Consider the following 24,227-nt stretch of genomic DNA (forward strand, 5'->3'; position numbering starts at 1 on the left):
GGGTGCTCGGTGAGAGAATTTCTTTAGGAAGCTCGGTGACAAAATGGGCCACTGCCCAGTACAAATGCAGCTAAATCCCAGGCCAGTTTACTAACTAGCTGCGTCCATCGATATGGCCGCTTAAGCAGGTGCGCCCACCGCCTCAAAAAAAAAAACAGGTGCGCCCGTACAGCCAGGGACGCCTTCTCATTTTCTCTGTCAAAAATACCAATTTCTTGGTTGCTAAATCTCTTTAAGTATAATTTCAAAATAAATCTCTTTAAGTATATACCCCCGGTACAGCCGCAACCACTAGATCATACCAAAGTGTCGAAAGTAATGGCAAAATAGATACGACGATACTCATGTATGTATTATGTTGATTCATTCTAATTCTTCTTTTTTTTCTCATTTTATGGGGTACCAATGCTAGCAGGCTAGGTTTTTTCATACTCCGGGCCACAAAAGATTGCATAGTTGTCGTTCTACCGGTGGTTCTCAAGCATACATTTCAGATCTCTTGATGTCTTGTTTAGTATAGGCATGCCAACCAAGTAATTATTGAGTTGAGAACATTATACATTTTTTTTAGAAAATATAGCAGGTGAACTTCCTACAATTGCCAAGAAATTCCGATTGAAACTCAAAACTGTGGAATGTAACTCACTTATCTTAGATTTATATGTATGTTGGCTTTCGTATCCTCTTTTACATTTTCTTCGATTGAACCCTGATTTTATTCAGTTGGAAGTTAAAATATGAGTTACATCAATTTTGTTTTATTACCAAGTCTACAATGACATACGCGTTGTGAATTAGAATTAAGTTTGTATCCGTGTCTCAATGTCAAAATATGTTGCCTGTTGCCTCTATGTCAAAATTTGTCGCCCGTGGCGAAGCATGGGCATTCTACTGGTACTAATGAAGTTCGGGGTTTTGATCTTCTGGAAGGGCCTGCGTGTGGAGACCACCGGCCCGGGCCACCTGAACAAAACGTAAGCATGTCTTATTTGTTCCCTTTTTGCGGGAGCAACTATTTGACGCATTCTGTGTCAAAAAGTCATCCTTTCGCACAGGATTTGCGCGACTGGGCCGGCCCGTTAGGATTGAAGTCGCGCGAGCAAAAATTCATAAAAAGAAAACTGTGCCCGAGCTGGAATTTGAACTATAGACCTCCCGTGTGTGTACGCATCTAGCTAGCCACCACACCGATCGAGCCTTCGTGGCAAATATTTGGCTCGATGTCAAGTGAACTAAAAACACCGGTGTAAATTGAGCACTGCTTAAAAACTGCAAACACTTTTTAGAAATTACAGAACAAAATTTTGAATTTTAGATCAATTTGAAAATCCTGAAGATTTTTTCTGTACGTGAACAAAAAATTGAAAATGGAAACATTTTTTGTAAAGTGCGAACAAATTTTCAAATTTCAGAACAATTTTGGAAAACGCACACATTTTTAAATTGGTGGACATATTTTGAAAACAGGTACAACTTCTGAAATGCAGAACAAAATTTTGAACATGAGAACAATTTTAAAATCCTGAAGATTTTTTGTGTACGTGAACAAAAAATTGAAAGTGGAAACAATTATTATTATATACTTAAAATAAGAGTCAAACAAGCTACGACATTGATCCACATAGATTAAATTATCTCGACCGTTAGCTATTTGATATAAACGGTTAAGATAAGAAGATACAGCGTTACATACAAATATCATGTAGATGCATATATTGTGTTCCAGATGGTAGATTTGTCACGTACATATATCTTTTGTTGGAAAAGTGCAACCACAATTATGTGCACGAGAAGGACACGTAAAGTTTAGTGTGCCACTATCACGTGTACGTTTCATATAAGGGACGTGCAAATTAGATTCGATAAAAAGGCCACATAGTCAATTCTGATTCGGATTCTAACAAAAAAAACAAAAAAACAAAAAACAGCCACGTTGTGCATGGGCCAACCTACTAACTATTGGCCCAGTTTCCTGGACCCTCCGTGCGGCTTGACGCCAGCCACATAATAGCGCTTCTTTGTCTAAAAAAAACATAATAGCGCTTCTGTATCTTCTTCCTCAAGCCGTTCTCTGTTTCTCCACGGTGTACGTTTTGAGCGGCCGTCGTTCTCCTCTTCCATCGCCAGCACACTATCTAGGTTTGATCTTCACCCAATTTTAATATTATGCTCTACGTACCTAGCTACAGCCATGCATTGACCTCCCATCTGGCTATCCTCGGAAAAAAATTAAAGATGAGGGCCCAACAGATCAGGCAAGGTAAGTCGATTAATCTCAAGTTGATCAGACGCGGCAAAGATACACAAGTACGCATCAGTTTTGATTTCTCACCAGGTGACATGCTCGCTACATTGCGTGCATGTACACAGATCATTATGTAGGTACATTCCATGTGGTTTTTTCACGTGTTTATTGCAGGTAGATTGTTCAAGATGCAGTCAACCCATTCATTGATCCGTCTACACGCCAGCAACACCGATCTATCCTACATCCAAGCCACACCAGCCATGTTCTGGAGTTGCTTGCATTTACGATCGGATGAACCATGGAATTTAGGTAATCTCCAACTAAACATTATCTCTCGACACAACTCATGTCTTTGTTTTTTTAGTCACGTCTAATATATTTACAAGATCTTCACTCACTCTTTCTATCACTCTTCTTATAATACTTATATGGGTGCTAATTAAGATCAGAGAATGATGTGTCGATCCATCTAATGAAGCACCACATTTTTTTTCTCTATTTTTAGCTGGTCGGTTAAAACTGCACTAGATACATGAAGATACATCAACCTGGCCGGTCGCCCGAGGCATAGAGCTGTGACAAATCGACGTGCCTCAATCAGGCAGTAGAGTAAACCAAGCAGCCAGATAATTAAAGTACCCATATTAGTAGGATCCGCTCTATACACAGGATATATGCTAGACACAGCATAAATTAACATGCATGCATGTACGGGTTAGGCAGTAGGGAAAAAATCAAAGTAAACAAGGAGCGGAGACATGCATGACTCCCTGTAACATGCGTACACCGCGGCAGTCATACCAATGATCCAAGTAACATGCTCGACCCCAAGCCACGCCCATCGGATTCTGCGGCACAATCATTTTTTATCGGTATTTTTGCCATAACCGAAAGTACCTTTCTACACCCAGGAGCAAATGCTCCCGGTGTGAACAGTAAAAAAATTTAAAAATTTCTGAAATTATTTTGTGACATACTATCACAAATGTTTGTTGTACATGCAAAATTTCATCACGAAATCACATTGGTGGAAGGCGTGCCAAAAAAATAGTTAAGCCCTTATTATGTTGAATGGCCGAGTTCTAATTACTCACTTATGTTATGGCCTAAAAGAAAAGATGCGGTTCCTTGCAGTATTGGAAATAACTTCATAGTTTATACATGGTTGTTTTAACGCGTGAACTGTGTTAGTTGCGCCACTATTCAGAATGTTGGTGCGAATCCTTTTGCTAAAATATTCCTACATTTACATCATCATGGATCTATTTCACACATTACATAGGTTAGATCTTAAATTATAATACGGTTAAGACTTAGGAGAAGCAAGAAACAAACAACTTAATAAATTGTCACCGGTTGATTGATTTATTTGCACAAAAATTAGTGTGCCGGTTGTGCGTGTGCCAAAAATATATATTCCATACTGAGACACTAACTTTGTGATATATTATTTCGAAGAAGTTATCTTGCAGATTCAACAAATACAAGCTAATTCAAATATTTTCTTATTGATAATAAGTTGTTCAAAATATTAGATGCAAGTGTACATGTGTTGTTCACTTAAGGTATCAGATACCAATGCTTATAGATCAGAAGCAGCCAGTTGTGTAATTCTATCTTGGGGGTCAGTATAGCCTTAAAATGCTGCCCTTAGCTTATATACATCAAAATTTGTTTCAGATTACTTAGCGATCTACAACATTGGTATTGTTGATAATGCATAAAGGCATTCCGTGTTTTAGTATGAATATAGCAGTTATGAGAGAATAACTATGTTAGATGCATTTTAAATATTGTTTTGGCTAAATCACCAAGGTAGGAGTGTACATATTCATAGCACATTGTGTTACTATAGAAATATCTTATATTCAGATGACTTTTACTGCATCTAATATATTTAGAATAGATGTAAAGCATCAAAAAGTCTCACTGGAAAAAAATGGAACCTCCTGTATATCACCCAATAAGCGTTACTATGTAAATCATGGTCTACTCCACGTATTTCTGTCCATAGAGAAATCCACATGTGAGAAAATCACAATTATGTATAAATAGTTAGAGTCTACATGTAAGATATTGATATAATCAACGACCATTAATGAAGTTCAAATATAAATTTGTGATGGCAAATTTTGCATTTGTCTAACTTACGCTTGGCGTTGGGACAGAGTTAGCTATGCTTATTCCTTAGATGACTTCATTGTTTCTTCTTCAAGAAAAGAAATTGACAAAGGGTAGCTTACAAATTGGATGTTGCATGCTTTTTCCCATTTCGAACACTTGATGGTTGCCATCCATTGTTATATATATTTTCACCATTTATGCCTAACATGAACAAGGTAGAAATGAGGACCATTTAATATTGATCAAAATGCTAAGAAATGATGTTGTAGTTCAAGAAAATATTCAACAACCTAGAAACAATTATCAATATTTTTTGTAATTCTGATTAATTCAAGAAACAATTATATGTGTGAGTAGTTTGTGCTTATTAGCTTGATCTCGATACAAACAATGGTCACCGATGGAGTTCAAAGATAAATTCAAGATATGTCAGGTTTTTTGCTTTATGCAAGACAATAATGTAGTGACAATTTGCATATTTGACAGTAAATAAGTCAAACTACCAAGAAAATTGGCTTGCCGTGGTTCGGTGCAACTGAACTGCAACCTACATGTGTTATCTTGAAGCCGTAGAACATTAAACTTTCATTCAAATAAAACAAAACAAAAATGGATGCAATAAATGGCAAAAGTATACTTTCAATTTTACAATACAAAAAATGAAGTTGTTATCAATGCATTATTACGTAGAGAAGATATTTACACCGCTTATTTTTTTATGATCAAATATTTTAGGGAAGTATGGAATAATTCCACAACAAAAGACAAGTCTAGCCGCGCAATTGCGCGGGTCACTCCGCTAGTTTATTGTAAAACGAGAGCAAATTTTCAAATTCCAGAACATTTTTGGAAAACACAAACATTTTTAAATTGGTGAACATATTTTGGAAACAGGTAAAACTTTTGAAATGAAGAACAAAATTTTGAACCTGAGGACAATTTTAAAATCCCGAAGCTTTTTTGTATATGTGAACAAAATATTGAAAATGGAAACATTTTTCAATAACTTCAAACTTTTTGTATAACACAAAAAAACAATTCCATAAATTTTTTGAAAATGCAAACATTTTATAAATTGGTGAGTAAATTTGAGAATTGGTACAGATTTTCAAATGCACAACAAAATTTTGAATCTGATACAATTTGAAAATCCCGAAGATTTTTTTGAAAATAAAAAAAATTCTAAAATAAAAAGAAACTTTGTATAACACGAACTATTTCAACTTCAAAATGTTTTTAAAATACTGAAACAAAATTTGAAACGAATTTTTTTCGAATATTTGGAACAAATTTGAAAATATACAATTAAAAGAAACAGATAATAGGAAAAGAAAAAGGAAACAGAAAAAAGAAAAAGAAAAACAGAATCAGAAAAAAGGAAAAGAAGCCAGTTTAGGAACCTTCTAGAAGGATCCCAGAACCGAGAAAACCGGCTAGGAATCTTCTGGAAGGTTCCCAAAACTGGAACTGCCAGCTATACGTGCATTTGTAGATGGGCTGGCCCAATCAATTGCGCACCTGTGCGTTTGGTCGACACTTTGACGCAGAGAGCGTCAAATAGGGAATTCGCCCTTTTGCTATTATTATCCAAGCAGGCCACAAGCGCAGCAGACGTTCAGTTACAGGGCTGAATGAAATCGGCCTGGTCTATCCACACAAAGCCTAAAAAGCCCAGCCCCACTCTCCCTCCATTCTTCGCAGTCGTCGCCTCCCACTCCCCCACTTCCTCACTGCCAACCGGGCGCGATGGAGCTGGAGCTCGAAGCAGGCGGCGGCGGCAGCGGCGGAAGAGTGGTTTCCCTGTCCAGCGAGTCCCCGACGGCCGACCTCGGCCGCGGCGACCTGGTTACGGCAGACCTCAACATGTCGCGCCGCCACGTGTCGCTCCGCCTCGTGGGCGGCGGAGAGCCTAGGGTCGCCTTCGAGGTCGTGGGGAGGAACCCCGTGCTCGTCCGCTCGTCAGTCGGAGGAGACAAGGTGTACCGCCGCGGCGAGGCGGGCGAGCTCCGGGCCGGGGACGGGCTGTCTCTGTCGCTGAAGGCGCCGTCGTTCTGGACGGTGCGGAGGACGGGCGGGGAGGAGGAGGCGGTTGCGGGTGCGGAGGTGGAGGTGGACACCGCGGTGCTGGACGCGGTGGCGAGGCGGGAGAAGCGGACGCGGGAGAGGAAGGAGAGGGAGAGGCGAGCGACGGAGGAGGCCATGGAGGTGACGAAGGAGGAGGTTATGGCGGCGTCTGGTGATGACGAGTTGGATGAGGAAGTAGAGGATCTGAAAATTGATCTTGATAGCATCGACCCGGTTCAAGGTGAGCTTGGGTTGGGTTGTTCTTCCTTTCAGAGAGAGAATGCAATCTCGGTGCTGGTTAATTTGTTGGGGGCAATGTTGCAGATAGAAATTGGCATGGCATTCGGGTCAAGGTTACATTGTAGTAGCTTACATTAGTGCATTGCCTGTTTTCAAACCCTGCCTCTTATGGTTAGGATGTGTTAGTTATTGGTTAATGATAGTACATGTTTAACGGCTGCTAATTTCTGTATACATTGTGTTCATTTGAAATGCCAGAAGCCAGGAAGAATAATTGCTATACATTAGGACTTGATTGGGTTCGCTGAAATTTATGGTTCGGCCGAGTCTGCTTCATAGATGCTTATTGTTCTTTAAGTTAATGTGGCTGTGTGCTAAAAATTCATTCCTGATGTTGAAATAAGTTATTCGTTCTTCTCTGAAATCTAAAGATATATAGATAATTTCGTTGATGCTTCCGTACTAAGGAGTATAATTTTGGCTGCAGAGTTCGGTTTTTTATCGATGGGTCATGAATTTGACAATTACCCTAAGGGCAGGATTCGCCCTCCGAAGGATTGGAACTGGTTCCTAGAGGAAATAAGGAAGGGTAGCGATGATGAAGATGATGACGATGTTAGTAACACGGGACGTAAATCAAGGGGTCGTAGTGGTGTGAACAAGAAGAAGAAAAAGAGAGAGGGTGAAGATGATGATGAGTGGACTGATGAGAGCGAGGATGGAAAAGACTCCCTGCTAACAGGCGCTAGTGTGAAGAGACCAAAAAAGTATGTAACAAGATCGAAAGACCCCAAAAAACCTCGCAAGGACAACTCTAAAACAGAAAATGACGATACCATGGATGAACAGGATGAGACAGATGAAGATGATGAAGCAGATGAGACACTGGGAGGTTTTATAGTCGGAGAAGAGGATGAGCCTATGGAAGAGCTGAGTGAGGAAGAAGAGGAAGATGAATTCGATGATGAAGACGAGGACGACTGATAGCAACGTCGATAAAGCTTTTGTGCTTTCATGTCAAGGTGTGATGAATTCGATGATGAAGACGGCGATGACCGATAACACTGTCGATAAAGCTCTTGTACTATCATGTGAAGACGTAATGTTAGTGTTAACAAGTAGCATCGTCACGTGCTGAAACTGTGTACATATGGTGTGTTTTTCTGCTGCTGTCTGGAAACTGCTGTAGAAGCGCTTATTCGGCTGTTGTTATATCCAGTTACTTTTGTTTGCTCAAGTTATGGATTTTCCCTAGTTCATTTCTCAGTACAGATGAGTTGATTTTCGTCTATTATTTGCATTGGGTTAATGCTTGCTGATGCAGATATAATATTTGTAAGCTTCTACAGAGCGGCAGCCTGTGACGAAATCAAGATGATTTTCGATGTAAAAGAAGTCAGTGAGCATGCTGAAGAAACAAAGCAACATGTTTACTGCCACTGGTGTCCACATTAGTTATCATGTTCGTGAGCGGAAACCATTTGTCACTGATCAATGAAATAGACTTCTTTTTGAGAGATCAACGAAATAGATCTCTACTACTATAATGCATTACTACTATAATGCATCAGTTTTGAAATTGGATTTACACTCCACTCTTGATTCCCGCCAAGTAACACAAACTCACTTCTAGCCATTGATTTCACCACATATCCCCTTATCCACCCTTCATCAGCCCTTAGCTCCACTGAATCAATCAGTTGGATTCGTCACCACTCCCTTCCCGCGCTGTCTCCCGCGCGCTCGCGCGTTTGGAAGCTACTCGCACCTTCCCGGTAGCTCCACGGCCCACGACATTTGGAATAATTTAATTGAAACAGAGCCCCCCGCGCGCGCTCTGCTGGAACGGAAAAGACTGCATACCTTCAAGCTTCATCCCGCTTTCAAAAGGAAAAAAACAAAAAGCTTCATCCCGGGCTAGCACAAGGCTATCATCCTGCCACAACTCCATCCCCGTTGTCTCCCATTGCCTGTATCTCCCCCCTCACATCTTGCTAAAATTCCATTTCCATCTGCTTGCAGAGTACCTCAACTCTTTGACGACCTCGCTACTGGGATCGCAGGGCTTGGTTGTTCTGAAGTGTGCCACTCTTGCGCCCCGTCTCCGTTCATTCAGATTCGCACGTCTTCGTCTCTTCGCTCTCTCCAGCCGCGCCGTACACCGGCGAGCCGCCATGTACAATACACATTCTCTGTGCGGACGGCCAACAGCACGGGAGGAAAGCACAGGTGAGTTGCTCCTTCTCTACATTACCGTTTTTCTTTTTCTGTTGATGGTTATGAGTTTGGAGAATTCCTTTATGTCAGATTGCTTCCTGTCATTAGGATTAGCTGGTTATACCTTGTTGATGTTCTTGGCTATTTCTTTGCGTGCAAGGTGTTTGCGTTTTTGACTAAGCCAGTGTAAGTTGCAGATTCTGTACGTAGACTACAAAAGCTACTATGTTTTGAGATAAGTGTGTCACGAAAGATGATTTGATTATTTTTCTTGATTTTTTTATGACTCTGCTATTTTATTTGGGCCTTTTCATTGTTCACATTTAAAATATTTATTTTGATAGAAATATGATTGACACTCATTACTGACTTTATTTTGATAGAAATATGATTGACACTCATTACTGACGGACATCAACTGCGATAATGAATTCATATTTTCTGTTTACCCATGAAAAAATGATTGTTGGCTAAAGAACATTCTCTCTCTCTCTCTCTCCATGCCCTGAAATGTAAATTCCAGTTCAGTACCAATCTTTTCTTGTGTGTGTCTCATTAAGCTGATGATTGTAGATCAATATCGTCACCTAACTGAACAAACCGGTGCTGTACCAACGGATCCTTCTCAACACAAATGTTACCGTGATCGGGTTAGGTATATGCAGATGACGCCACAACAGAGAGAAGCTTATTTGAAAAGGAATCGTGAGTACAAACGAATCAAGCGAGGTGACAGTGCAATTAGTAAGACTGTGCAACCCGTAAGAGGGGAGACCAGTATGAGTACCAATGATAACACACACTTTTTTTTATGAACGATTTGGATTGTATTAATCAAGGTAGATCGTTACAATCCTGTTGACACAAAGTGTCAATTTCATCAGGTCCGCCTCTTAGCCAAACTGCAGTACGTGGTACCAAAAGTCCCAGTTGGGCTAGCATATGGCTTACATTGTTACTATTTCTACTCACATGAAATAACTTGTACTCTCGTCTTGTGACAGGAGCCTCTTCACCTCACCAATTAGGGATGCAACAGGTGAGCGATTCAAGCCCTTCTCCTTGATCATGTTCGCTGCGACAAGACAATCCATCTCAAGGATGAAAGGTTCTCTGCTCCACTCGAGGGTTAGGGCGATCCCCTCCATGCACGCAGCCACTTCCGCCTCCAGCGGACTCGCACAGTATGTGAGGAACCTGCAAGAGGAGAAGATGATTGCACCACTGTGGTCTCGGAGGATCATCCCGGCACCGCCTGTTCCGTCCTCCTCGCGCCACGCGCCATCGACATTGAGCTTGTTCCAGCCGGCTGGTGGCTTCGCCCACCGCTCCGGAGGTCTAGTATATGAAGCCTGCATGACATGCGCCTTACTATTACTTCTAGTCTCCCGAGAGACCACCATTTTCCCCTTCTTGATGTCTACGTGAGGATGTTGCTGAATACATCGTAGGCTCTCAATGTAGCTGCACAAAAATCTGCGTGAAGCTTCGACAGTTGGAGCTGGCTTATGATGAACAATTTCATTACGGACATGCCAGTTGCGCCAACAGGTCATGATCACAGGGAGCCGTTGCTCCTCTGGGAGATCATTCAGCAGATGTAAGAGCCATTCGTCGTCGGTGTTCAAGATGTCCATCGGCCGTGGCATGCTGGTGGAGTTCGCCATCTCTTCCCATAGGATACGAGCGAGCGTGCATCTGCACATTGCATGGAAAGTATCCTCCGGTTCCATGCCACATAAAACACAAGTATTAGTGACTTCTAATTTTCTCTTTGCCATGTTCACCTTAGTTGCAAGGGAGTTCGTAATTAGACGCCATGCGAAGACGCGTACCTTTGGGGGAGCAGGGCACCCCCACACTGCCTTCCAGACGGCACGAGTGTCGTCCGGTGCCCTGCTAGCGGCGCACATGTTAGTGCTAGATGTGATGTCGAGGGCGAGACGGTACGCGCTTCTTACAGAGAAGATGCCGCGGGGGTCGGGAGCCCACGCCAGGACGTCCTCCTGAAGCCGTGGTGAGGCCTTGATCTTGAGGATGCAGGCGGCATCAATGGCGTGGAAGTGCCGGTGGACAAGCTCCGGTATCTGTTGGGAATTGTAGCATAATTTTAAAATTTTCCTACGTCCACCAAGATGCATCTATGGAGTATACTAGCAACGAGGGGAAAGGAGTGCATCTACGTACCCTTGTAGATCGCGAGCGGAAGCGTTCCAATGAACGTGGATGACGGAGTCGTACTCGCCATGATTCAAATCACCGATGACCGAGTGCCGAACGGACGGCACCTCCGCGTTCAACACACGTACGGTACAGTGACGTCTCCTTCTTGATCCAGCAAGGGGGGAGGAGAGGTTGATGGAGATCCAGCAGCACGACGGCGTGGTGGTGGATGTAGCGGGATGCCGGCAGGGCTTCGCCGAGCTTATACGAGAGAGAGAGGTGTTGCAGGGGAGGAGGGAGGCGCCCAAGGCTGTCTCGTTGCTGCCCTCCCTCCCCTCCCCCCTTTATATAGGCCCCCTGGGGGGGGCGCCGGCCCTGGAGATGGGATCTCAAGGGGGGGGGGGCGGCGGCCAAAGGGGGGAAGGGGTGCCTTGCCCCCCAAGGCAAGTGGGAAGCCCCCCCACCCTAGGGTTCCCAACCCTAGGCGCATGGGGGGAGGCCCATGGGGGGGCGCCCAGCCCACTAGGGGCTGGTTCCCTTCCCACTTCAGCCCACGGGGCCCTCCGGGATAGGTGGCCCCACCCGGTGGACCCCCGGGACCCTTCCGGTGGTCCCGGTACAATACCGGTAACCCCCGAAACTTTCCCGGTGGCCGAAACTTGACTTCCTATATATAATTCTTCACCTCCGGACCATTCCGGAACCTCTCGTGACGTCCGGGATCTCATCCGGGACTCCGAACAACTTTCGGGTTTCCGCATACACATATCTCTACAACCCTAGCGTCACCGAACCTTAAGTGTGTAGACCCTACGGGTTCGGGAGACATGCAGACATGACCGAGACGCCTCTCCGGTCAATAACCAATAGCGGGATCTGGATACCCATGTTGGCTCCCACATGTTCCACGATGATCTCATCGGATGAACCACGGTGTCGAGGATTCAATCAATCCCGTATGCAATTCCCTTTGTTAATCGGTATGTTACTTGCCCGAGATTCGATCGTCGGTATCCCAATACCTTGTTCAATCTCGTTACCGGCAAGTCTCTTTACTCGTACCGCAATGCATGATCCCGTGACTAACGCCTTAGTCACATAGAGCTCATTATGATGATGCATTACCGAGTGGGCCCAGAGATACCTCTCCGTCATACGGAGTGACAAATCCCAGTCTCGATCCGTGCCAACCCAACAGACACTTTCGGAGATACCCGTAGTGCACCTTTATAGTCACCCAGTTACGTTGTGACGTTTGGCACACCCAAAGCACTCCTACGGTATCCGGGAGTTGCACGATCTCATGGTCTAAGGAAAAGATACTTGACATTGGAAAAGCTCTAGCAAACGAAACTACACGATCTTTTATGCTATGCTTAGGATTGGGTCTTGTCCATCACATCATTATGATGTGATCCCGTTATCAACGACATCCAATGTCCATAGTCAGGAAACCATGACTATCTGTTGATCAACGAGCTAGTCAACTAGAGGATTACTAGGGACACGTTGTGGTCTATGTATTCACACATGTATTACGATTTCCGGACAATACAATTATAGCATGAACAATAGACAATTACCATGAACAGAGAAATATAATAATAACCATTTATTATTGCCTCTAGGGCATATTTCCAACAGTATCCACCGCCCATTAGCGTCCAGCAGGTCACACACACGGTGGAGGCGACAGGTGCCACGGCTCGTGATGGGCCTGTAAGACGTCGGCCTGGGTAGCCAGGGGTCACGCCAAATACGGATCTGCTCCCCATTGCCAATGCGCCACAACAGTCCTTTCTTGAGAAGTTCCAAGCCATGCTGGACAGCATGCCACGTGGGAGAAGCGTTACCTGCAAAAACAGTGTCCACTAGGGACCCATTAGGATAATATCTCGCCTTCAACACCATGGCACAAAGTGAGTCCGGATTCATGAGTAGACGCCATGCTTGCCGAGCTAGCAGGGCCTGGTTGAAGATACGAAAGTCACGGAACCCAACACCTCCTCTCCCTTTTGGTTCAATGATTTTTTCCCATGCCCTCCAATGGGTCTTCCTTTTCCCATTTTTTGAGCCCCACCAAAAATTCCGCACCAACCTTGTGAAGTCATCACACACTGAAGCGGGTAATTTAAATACCCCCATGATATAAGTCGGAATGGCTTGTGCCACTGATTTGATCATTGCTTCAACACCGGCTTGGGATAAACTGTCCCCCCATGCCATGATCCTTTTTGTTAGGCTAGTTTGCAACATCTGGAACTTCCCCTTGTGCATCCTACCATCCGGGGTCGGCAGTCCAAGATACTTCCCTTCAAACTCAGTGTTAACTACCTGAAGCTCATGCTTGATAGCTTGCTGTACTTGCTCAGGGCAGGCCTCCCCAAACTGAATAGAACATTTGTGAGGGTTAATAAGTTGTCCTGTGGCTCTCTCATAGTTATTAATCACCTCTCTGATGTAGCGGGCCTGGTCCATATTAGCTTTGAAGAACAGTAAAGTATCATCAGCGAATAGTAGGTGAGAAATACCAGGTGCTCTTGGGCATACCTTTAAAGCTTGGATATTTTGATTTTCTATTCCTTGTGACAATAACGCAGACAATCCATCAGCAACAAACAATAAGAGAAATGGTGAAAGGGGGTCCCCTTGCTGTAGCCCTCGCGACGGTGCAAACGAATCCAAGATGGCTCCATTAAACTTGACAGAATATCTCACCGAGGTCACACATGTCATGATCCACTGAACCCATTGGTGAGCGAAGCCTAACTTTTGCATCGTTTGCTCCAAGAAGACCCAATCCACACGATTATAAGCCTTTGATAAATCCAGCTTATAAGCACAGAAACTATTTTCCTCTCTCTTCTCATTCTACATGAAATGAAGACACTCTAACGCCAAGAGGGCATTATCAGTAATCATCCATCCTGGTACAAATGCACTTTGTTGCGGAGATATGATCTCATCTAGGATGGGTCTTAATCTGTTCACCAAGCACTTTGCAACAACCTTGTAAATGACATTACATAGACTTATTGGCCTAAAGTCAGACACACGAACGGGATCATTAATTTTTGGAATGAGAACGATTACCGTGTCGTTGATCCCTTGCGGCATAACTCCTGTGCGGAAAAATTCCTTGACCGCATGAATGACTTCATCTTTGAGAGTTAGCCAATTCCTTTGAAAAAATCGAGCCGGGAACCCATCACTACCCGGCGCCTTAAGTGGCCCAATCTGGAAGAGGCTATCTGAGATTTCCTTCTCAGAAAACTCAGCACAAAGCTTTAGGTTCATATCATGTGTTACTTTTGGTTGTACAAGCTGTACTAGTGGCGCTTGGTCAAGTGTGTTATCCCTTGTGAAGAGTTGCTGGAAGAACGCATCAACCAGACCACCCATCTCTTCATTTTTATCAAACCTAGTGCCTGACTCATCCACTAGGAACTTGACTCTATTTCTCCTTGCCCTCCACACTGCCCGCTGATGAAAGAACTTCGTGTTGCGGTCCCCATCACGCAGCCAATCGATCCGCGACCGTTGCAGCCACATAAGTTCTCCCTGTACATAATTTCATTCATATGATCTTGTACTGCCCTTATTTCATTGCGGTCAGCGTTCATACTCATCAATTCTTCAAGTCTTGATCTGGGCTTCTCAAGCTCATGTACCACGCTACCAAACCGGGCTTTGCTCCACAAGTGCAGCTCTGCCATTAATTCACGGAGGCCACGCCGGATGTCTCCCAAGTCCACTTTCGCGCCCGCCTTCGCCCAGGCTACCCGTACTTTCTCTGGAAGGGTGTTGTCTGTTTCCCAGAAAATTTCATAACGCTTTTGACAAGGTTTGGCCTGCTGCTTGACTTCTTTTATGCACTGTAGCACCACGAGACAGTGGTCGGAGCAAGGGCTGACGTGGTGTACAACCTTTGCCTCTAGGAAAATGTCTCTCCATGAGTTATCAGCCATCGCCCGGTCTAGGAAGACTTTGACATTGCGGCGGCCAGCTTGCTTATTGTCATAGGTAAAAGGCACACCAGAGAATCCCAAGTCTGACAACTCGCATATCTCCAATGTATCTCTGAAGGCCAACATCTGTCGTTCTCCACGTGGAGTTGCAGAGAAATGCTCAAACGACCACATGGCTTCGTTAAAGTCACCAATCACACACCACAGTAATTGGGACCCTGTCTTTAGCCTTTGCAAACTTTCCCACATCAAATGACGGTTTTCCACTCGTGGCTCACCATAGACACATGTCAAATGCCAAAGTGGATCACTATCAGACACACGGACGTACGCATCAATGTATCTTTCATTTACTTCTTGAACATCAACAAAAATCTGATCACTCCAAGAAAGGGCTAAACCCCCACTAAGACCATTACTATCACAACCTGCAAAACCTCTCAGGCCCAATCTACCTCTTAAGCGACGAACTTTTTCAGCTTTTATTCTAGTTTCACACAAAAAGACCAAGTTTGCTTTGGTGGTCCTTGCAAGACCCACCAACTCGTGAACTGTCGGTTTGTTGGCCGCACCCCGACAGTTCCAGCTTAAGCAATTCATTGCTGCTGACGGGGCGCCTCCTTTGGCCCCGTCAGTGTACCGGCGGCCCCTGGGCCGGTTCCCTCCGAATCCGCCGTACGCTCCATACTGCTGACCTCCGCCCCCACATGGTTATCTGTGGTTTGTACCTGTATCACTTCCTCCAGCTGTACCTGATCATGTACGTCCACCCCTAGTCTTTTTCCTTGGGCCAAGTCAGTATAATGCATTGCTGCAGGCGTGTTGCTCAAAAAGAATCCCGAGCGTAGCCCAGGTAGCTGCGTAGCACACACAACGCTTCCCGGTTTATGTTCGGCCGTCTGTTTCTTGCCCGGAGCTGGAGTTTTCTCTCTCTTTTGATTGTTCAGTGCACCAGGAGCCTCTGCCAATTCCTTGGCATCAAACCTATTTAGCATTTGTTTAACCTTGCTGCAATCCAAGTCATCCCTAACCAGCTTTGGAGCCACGGCCATCCTTGGGGCAAATACGACAACGACAACACTTGCATCTGGGTTCTCCGTCACAGGTTCCGCAGGTTCCCTGTCAGCTGGCTTCGGGCGGGCAGCGTCCACAAAGGGAGCCCCGTGATCGCCCCCACCAGCTTTCAGATTCGCCGCAGATGCCCCAGACTCGAGCCCCACTGGTAGCACGGGAGTGGTCGGCGCCGCCGCTCTCTTCAACATCGCAGGTCGTCGGGCTCGTGCATGAACCCGGTCAGGAGGGTCACAAGCCTTGGCTTCCGGCTCCTTGATCACCCTAGGGCTTCTTGATTTGGCTACAACGATCCCATCTCTATCCTTAGCGGACCCCTGTCGACGATCGAACCCGGCGCTGCCCATACGTTCCTGACCGATCTGATCTCCAACGGGACCGCCAGGAACACAAGGGTTCAGTGGTGCGAGGGCGGACGAGGCCGCAACAGGGCCATAACACGGCCGGGCGGCGTGCATGGCAACATAGCCGACAACGACGAGACCAAGGTCCCGCGGCTGCGGCGGCGGCGGCGGCGGGATCACCCCTGAGTCGTCTAAACTAACACACACTTGCCAACTGAATCTTCTACGACGAAGGTACTTTGTTGTGTGATGATAAGTAAAATAATCATCTTCACTATACATGATTAGGTGGTGACATTAGTCTGCAATTTGTGTGCCAGGGAAAGGAGTAGCCGTGATTATGTTACAAGAACAAGAAAGCCTTCCATTTTCAGGTTCTATGACACACAGTTCAGGGGTCCATCAAAGTAGGTGTCTGACAAAAAGGAAACGAGGTTGATAAAAATATATTAATTTAGTACTAATACATTTCTGTTTACTAATATTACAGACTAATTTGTTTGTTGTAACGTAAAAAACAGTGACAACAGTCGATAGTTATGATGTGTCTGCATCTGACCAAAGCGTCCTTGTTCAGCCAAACATGTGCCACCCAAAAAAGGGTACTCGGCTGAAGATCAGTCCATCTGGAATTTCTGTATCGCCTATTGCTTCGGAAGGCCAAGTTGTAATTGATGCGCAAAAACATAACAGTGGATGTAAGCGGCGACACGACACTAGCTGGTATTCCCAATTGGCACCTGAACAAAAAGAAGCATATTTACAAAGAGGCCGTGAGTATAAAAGAAGAAGAAAGTCTCAAGACGCAAGTTGCAGCCATGCACAAGATACATCTGATGGGGCAATTAGTAGTAATTTACAAAATACAGTTGGATATACTCATGTGCAACTACAAGGTCATACCAGCCGTCAACATGAATATCTCATCTACCTGCCAAAGGATTCTTTTCCTGCCATTCAAGGTAATCTCAGTACCAACTAGCATTTATCTATTATATTGGTCCATATAAAACATTGTGTGACGTATATGATGATTTGACAATCAACAGATAACATTGGGGAAACATGAGAAATGCTTGGATATAATGATGACCCTGACGAAGAAATTCGTATGTTTAGTGGGCATGGTAAGTATTACTGTACTTAATCGACAATACTACTTTTAAATATGATTTGTATTTCTAATCTAGCCTAATAAACAATGCAGGTTTTGAATTTTAGTCGTATTTAGAAAATAATAATGCCCAAAGTTGCATTCAGGCAGATCCATATGATCATATATATCAAAATTTACCCACTGATTATCATCTTCTAGATCTAGTTCCTGACTGTAGGCATTGCAATGCAAAAAGGTTCCACTATGAGAAACCAACGTTTTGTTGCATGGGTGGAAAAGTTAAAATAGTAACTCCACCAGTCCCTGATGAATTACGTCGACTGTACAGCAGCCAAGATCCAGATGCGAAGTATTTCCGGGATAACATACCTTACTTCAATTCTCACTTCTCCTTTACATCTCTTGGTGTTGTCTTGGATCAACGTTTCTGCAATAACAGATCTGGAGTTTACACATTCCGCGCACAAGGTCAAATTTATCATCGAATTGACCAATCAGTGCCAAAGGATGATGGGCCCAAGCATCTACAACTGTACTTTTATGACACTGATGCAGATTTACAGCAAAGATTTCGTCATTCACCTAACCTTGATAAAGATCTCATCAGAAAATTGTTGGGCATACTCTCATCTAATCCTTATGTCCATATCTTTAGAAGTCTCGGCTCCATTCCAAACCTTTGCGAGTATAGGACTGAGCTCAACACAAATATTGCTTTAGACCAGAGAGTATATAATGCTCCGACAGCATCACAGGTGGCAGCAATTTGGGTCGAGGGAAGCGATCCTCGAGGTCATTTTGATAGAAGTATCATGATTTATGGTGTATCAGACCGTCCACAATATATAAAAGCATATCATGGTTGCTATGATCCACTATCATATCCGTTGTTTTTCCCAAACGGAGAGGTCGGATGGAACTTGGATCTGCCCAGATTAAGTCGACATGCTAGGAAAATAATAGACAATCAAGCAAATGATTTTGATATAGAAGGTAAGTTTCCATCATACATTAATTGGTTACATGCTCAAAGTTTTAGTTTCTAGAACTATTTAATAATCATATATTATTTTGGATTCTGTAGGAATGCTGGAGAATAGTTCTGGTTCTTGCATCTCACCAAGAGAATATTATTGTTTCAAGCTGCAAATTAGACCTTGGAAGTTTAACATCTTACTCTTTGAAAGGCGATTGACTCAACAATATATAGTTGATATGTACATTAAGATTGAATCAATAAGATTGGCATTCTTGTCAAAGCCATCAACTCAGGTTCTCATCAGAGTAGATTTGTATCAAGGATTGGTCGATAGCATTGTTGCCGGTGAAACACGTGGGTGCATGACAGGTAGGCGCATTGTGCTTCCCCCATCATTTATCGGAGGACCAAGAGATATGCGTCGAAGATATCTGGATGCAATGGCTTGGGTCCAACGGTTTGGGAAACCAGACATATTTCTTACAATGACTTGCAACCCACATTGGGAAGAGATAACTAGAGAACTAGCAGAAGGTCAATCACCACAAGACAGGCCGGACTTGGTAGCACGAGTCTTCAAAGCAAAATTGGAGGATTTAAAGGATCTTTTGTTTAAGAAGAAATTCTTTGGTGAAGTTGCTGCACATGTGCACGTAATTGAATTTCAGAAAAAAGGTCTACTACATGCACAGCTCTACTCTTATAAAAATTTGAATTGGTGATGAAGGTGTGCCTGCCATCGGTCGTCAAGGACAGTCGAATCGGCATCTAACGCACACGAAGCTATCTGCTGCTCATTTGCACATAACCTCCTCTGAACCCCATCTTTCCTGTTTAGGCTTCTCTCCCAACTCGTCGAACCATCTCGAAACTAATGGAATCACCGACGGACATCACTGGAATCGATCTGGCGGGGCAGCCGGTGCTGGCGCCGTCCACCCCAGCGCCTCTCACGCTTCTCAGCCCCACCGCCCACCACCATGATGCACCTCCACCTCGACGTCCTCTCCGCCCCCTTGCCCGTCTCCTCCAACGCCGACCTCAACAAGCACGCCGTCGATGTCGTCCGTCTACGGACGCCTCTCCTGCCTCCTCCGACACAATAGTTCGAGCGCTCCCATTACCGCCACCTCCCCGTGCTCCTCGTCATCCCCTACACCCGTCCTCATCTCCTTTGTTACCAGCCGCCGCAAGCCGTGCCTCCCACCACCACCACGACCTCCTTCTCGTGGCCATCTCCTCCGCGTGCTTCCCCGTCTCCCTCGACGCCACCGACGCCAACCTCCACAAGTACGCCACCGGCGAGGTCGTTCCCCGGCGAATCTCCCCTTCCTCGGGGTCTCCTCCATCCCTGCCCCGTCTCCTATATACTGCAAAAGGAGCACAAGGTTGAGCACACCCACACCTAGGCCAAGGAGGATGAGCGTGCCGCTGCTGATGGGACAAGCAGGAGAGAGAAAATCTTCTCGTTTTCCACCACGCCACCCTCTGTTGGCCACAACAGCTTAGACGAGGACGGCACATCGCGGAAGTCAGTCGATTCTTCGGCCTTCGACCCCAACGGTAGCGGCCTTCCGAGATCGATCCTCGCCCGTCCAGGTACAAATTGCTCTGCTTCACCGATGTCGGTCGCTTCACACACACTAGGTACTCGACAAAAGGCCAGAGTATGTATACTGTCTTCTAGGTCTTTCATAGTATTAGCCATTCAGTTTGTAGGTGCAATTTCCATATGATTGTATTACAAAATTACTGCAAACGTTACGGATTAGCATCTAATTCAAAGATGTAAACATGGCCAAATGTCACAACTCACAAGTACCATTTATCTTCCTTTTGAATTAGAAGTTCTATACAGGTGACATGACATGGTTTCATTCCGTACATTATCCTGCCTCTGTTTTCAAGCTATGTCTTGGATCACCATTCCAAGGCATATGGGCGCTACATTTGTGAAACTCTGTCAACCTTACATATCTAATAGCAAAAGGAGGATATACACTATGGAAACTTTTGGACAATTACATCATTGAGCAACAGTCTGTTTAGAACTGATAATTGGATACTTGTCGAATTTTGCATCTACAGTCTAGCGAGGCACCTAATTTTCAGTACGAACAGATCTTTTGGTGCCTCCCTTTCCATTGAATTATATGTGGTTGTACACACTTTTTTTTCTTTGCCTGTATTGTGTAAACTAAAGCACGCGTGCCTCCCTCCGTGCGGCGGCGCCGCGCCGCACCCCGCCGGGCCCTCCTCCCCCCGTGCGGCGGCGCCGCGCCGCGCCGGGGCCTCCCTCTCCTCCCGCCGCCGCCGCCGAGGGCATCGCAGGCTAAGCCTGCGGGCCGCAACGGTGGCGGCGGCAATCTTCCTCGGCCGGCGATCGGATCTGGGTGGCGGCGACCCACTCCGACCGATCCAAGGGCGATGGCGCAGGCCGGTGGCGACCACAGTTGTCGTGCTGGTGGCGGCGACGAAGAGATCACGTCGGCGGCTAGGGTGTCCGATCTGGATCCCATTCGGATCTGGATGGTGGTTCCTCGAGCCGTCGTGCGCATCCTTTGTTCCGGCGCGGCAAGCGGCCTCTGGAGTAGGCATGCGACACGAGGACGTCGGGGGCTTCGGCCCTTGGCGTGGAGGTGGTGGCCATCTTCTTCGCCGGAGGTGGTCGGCTAGATGGTTGTGGATTCTCGCATCTAGTCCCGGCGTACAGTGGGGAGACGGGGCTGCCGGTGAAAACCGTGCTATGACTCGGGAATGGCGGGCGATGGCGGCGTTTCCGCGTCGTTATCTTGTTGAAGACATCGCCTCTGCAGCTTCTGTCGACTTGCTTGCGCTGCTCTGGGTGAAAACCTTGATCCGGAGTTTCCGGATCGGACGATGGCGGTGCTTTTGGGGCGTCGTTTTCCCTCATGGGGGCATCGTTTTTTGAGCAGCGGCTGGATGCAGGACCAGAGGACGGATTCTTTGGTGGAGCGGTGCAGCATCTCACTCATTGATGGCGGCAGGTCTCGGCGGCATGGCGCTGTGGTGACTCTGCGTCCGATGCGCGGAGATGGACTCGCGCAGGAGGGTGACGCGGTCTGGCGTCGTGGTGGCATCGACGGCAGCTAGACCAGGCAAGGTAGATGCAGCAGTACAGCTCTGAAGATGGATTGGTGGCAGGTGGCTGCGCCGGACTGGTAGGTGACCCATACCCGGCAGTCGACCTGGATGGGACCTCAGGTCTTAGATGTTAGGTTTGGCTGCGAGGTCTGTTTGGTACTAGGCCCAGACTATCAGCATCCCTTCATCTCTTGGATAGGAATAGCGACACTTTTGTTGCCTAGACGGTGGCTTCAGTCTTACTGTTGTATGACTTTGTAAGGTCTTGTGTGAATAATTAATAAAGTGGCTGCATGCATCGTCTAGATGTCTAGATGAGGCCGGGGGTCCTCCTCCATTTCAAAAAAAAAAAACTAAAGCACGCGTAGTTGCTCTAGCTGTCAGTAAATTGCAGTTGCACTTGCGAGCATCCTGGCGGTGGAGGCAAGCGGCGATCAGGATGCTGCTGTATTGTGCGCTGACGAGGCGGTGGGGCACCGTACAGGGGGCACACGGTGGAGGAGTTCACACATCGGATTTCTGATTGGCGGCTGTTCGAATGTGGTGTCCAAGGACGAGGGGTAAAGGTGTTAGACTGCTGCCAGGGGAGGCGTATGGTTCTGTCAGGTAACAACTTTGCTATTGATTGAAGAATTAAGTGAACCAAATCCATTACTTGAAGCTCCAAGTTGTAGCTATTTGATTCGTCCATTGATTTATTATCTCTTCAGTATGATGAGGCAACACGCTGGTCACACTCTCACATCTTCAGATCAAACAGAGTGTGGAGGTGGGATTCACTGCCCTTCGCCTTCTGATGCTTCGTCAAGGTACAATGTATGTTGTAAAAGCTCCTGTGTCTCTCATCAACTCTTGGGATGTAGTTCAAGCAGACTGAGTCCCATCTGATTGCCCACTTGATTTTTCTAGATAATTCCACCTGGACGCGCAGATTTGGGTGAAAAATTTGAATTTGAGAAATGACATGATAGGCAGAATGAGGTTTGGGGAATGAAAGGCAGTAGTTGAGCAGAGCACGTCCATGTGCATCACACCAGAACATACCGCGGAGCGCGTCGGCGGTGAGGATGAGCAGCGCGCAGCCAGCGGCATACTTGTGGCGGTCTGGCGTCCGAGGAGACGGGGAGCATGCAGATGAGATGGTGATGATGAGGAGGAGGTGGCGACGGTGGGTGGAGGGATGATGCAGCAAGGGAGGAAGCGGGGGTGTTGGGGCACAGACAGCGCCGGCTGTTAATTTTCCGCGACACAACTTACGACGCGTTTGTCGTGTCAAGGCACATATGTTTCATGAGACTATTGGTTTTATGAAATAAAATCATATGCTACCTTTCATTGGTAATGCAGTGCACAATAAAGACCTGATTTTGTAGCACTATATTGTACGCATTAGATCTGGTAAGGCTCACCTTGTGTTTTTTTTTATCTTTTATTCTTTTGTCCCCCTAAAAAATTGTTTGGCTTGGACGAAGAGATTTATTGATGGGAAACCATATGTTTGAGCGCACCTATCAATAATATATTGTCTATTTGATCAATGTCTTGGTACACATTTTCATTGCCATTAGTAGCGTACTATACTAGATCTTGACTATAACTTAAGTCCACCTGATTGTTTTTGATCCCGTAGCGTAGCACGGGCATCTTGCTAGTTTTCTAATAATTCTGAAATCAGACTACAAGATAACTAATCCGGACCAATATGATGAGATAATATCAGCTGAAATTCCTGATAATGATAAATATCCTATACTGCATGATTTAGTTATTAAGCACATGATGCACGGCCATGTGGAGTTCTCAACCTAAATAATCCTTGCATGGAAAATGGAAGTTGTCGGTATCATTATCCTCGACATTTCGCAGAGACCACACAACAAGGAGAGGACTCTTATCCAATTTATAGGCACAGGAATGACGGCCGTCGAGTGCGCATCAGGGGTGCAGTTTTGGATAATAGATGGGTTGTCCCATACAATCCCTATTTACTTATTCGATACAATTGCCATATAAATATTGAAGTTTGCTCTAGCATCAAGGCTGTGAAATATTTATTCAAATACATCTACAAAGGTCATGATCGTGCCTCCATTGTCATCGAAGCCGCAGAAGATGATGTAGTTATTAATGAAATTCGTGAGTATAGAGATGCAAGGTTTATTTCACCTCCGGAAGCAATCTGGAGGATTTACTCTTTCAACCTTAGTTAGATGTATCCATCAGTTATACAGCTACAAGTCCATCTGCCAAATATGCACCTTGTTCACTATAAAGATTCAGAAAAATTAGAGGATGTGGTCTGCAAAGGATCGTCTTCGAGAACAATGCTAACTGAATACTTCAGAATGAACTCTATTGATAGTTATGCCAGGAATTTCTTATACAAGGAATTTCCAGAATTTTTTGTATGGAATAATAGTACCAAGGGCTGAAAACGTCGCAAACAGAGAATACAAGTAGGGAGACTTGTCGCTGCACACCCAGCTGAAGGAGAACACTATTACTTGAGGATACTGCTAAATCATGTGAGAGGGGCTACATCTTTTGAGGATTTACGGACTGTCGATGTTTTTGTTTTCGAAAACAC

General features: G+C 45.3%; 1 protein-coding gene and 2 long non-coding RNA genes across 4 annotated transcripts; all 3 read left to right on the plus strand.

Annotated features, from left to right (window-relative positions):
• The first annotated feature begins 6,021 nt into the window (after positions 1-6,021).
• Positions 6,022-7,930, plus strand: LOC109741770 (uncharacterized). The gene is made up of 2 exons (XM_020300851.4): positions 6,022-6,677; positions 7,164-7,930. The coding sequence occupies exons 1-2, from the start codon at positions 6,119-6,121 to the stop codon at positions 7,658-7,660; spliced, it is 1,056 nt and encodes a 351-aa protein (XP_020156440.1). The 5' UTR covers positions 6,022-6,118; the 3' UTR covers positions 7,661-7,930.
• Positions 7,931-16,757: 8,827 nt separating this feature from the next.
• Positions 16,758-17,678, plus strand: LOC120967896 (uncharacterized). The gene is made up of 3 exons (XR_012188322.1): positions 16,758-16,846; positions 16,961-17,401; positions 17,489-17,678. It is a non-coding gene; the product is annotated as an uncharacterized lncRNA (long non-coding RNA).
• A 1,654-nt stretch (positions 17,679-19,332) lies between these two features.
• LOC109741767 (uncharacterized) lies at positions 19,333-23,135 on the plus strand. Of its 2 annotated transcripts, none has more exons than XR_002227683.4 (3): positions 19,333-22,246; positions 22,351-22,456; positions 22,550-23,135. It is a non-coding gene; the product is annotated as an uncharacterized lncRNA (long non-coding RNA). The 2 variants fall into 2 exon arrangements; XR_006666074.2 differs by having other exon boundaries at positions 22,351-22,449.
• The last annotated feature ends 1,092 nt before the right edge of the window (positions 23,136-24,227 follow it).

This window comes from Aegilops tauschii, chromosome 7 (genome assembly GCF_002575655.3).
Source record: "Aegilops tauschii subsp. strangulata cultivar AL8/78 chromosome 7, Aet v6.0, whole genome shotgun sequence".
Lineage (NCBI taxonomy): Eukaryota > Viridiplantae > Streptophyta > Magnoliopsida > Poales > Poaceae > Aegilops > Aegilops tauschii.

What these genes read in the sequence shown, in the direction of transcription:
- LOC109741770 (XM_020300851.4), top strand. Translation starts at nt 6,119, where the DNA reads ATGGAGCTGGAGCTCGAAGCAGGCGGCGGCGGCAGCGGCGGAAGAGTG. An exon ending in TAGCATCGACCCGGTTCAAG is followed by an intron (nt 6,678 to 7,163) that starts GTGAGCTTGGGT and finishes TTTTGGCTGCAG; the next exon opens with AGTTCGGTTTTTTATCGATG.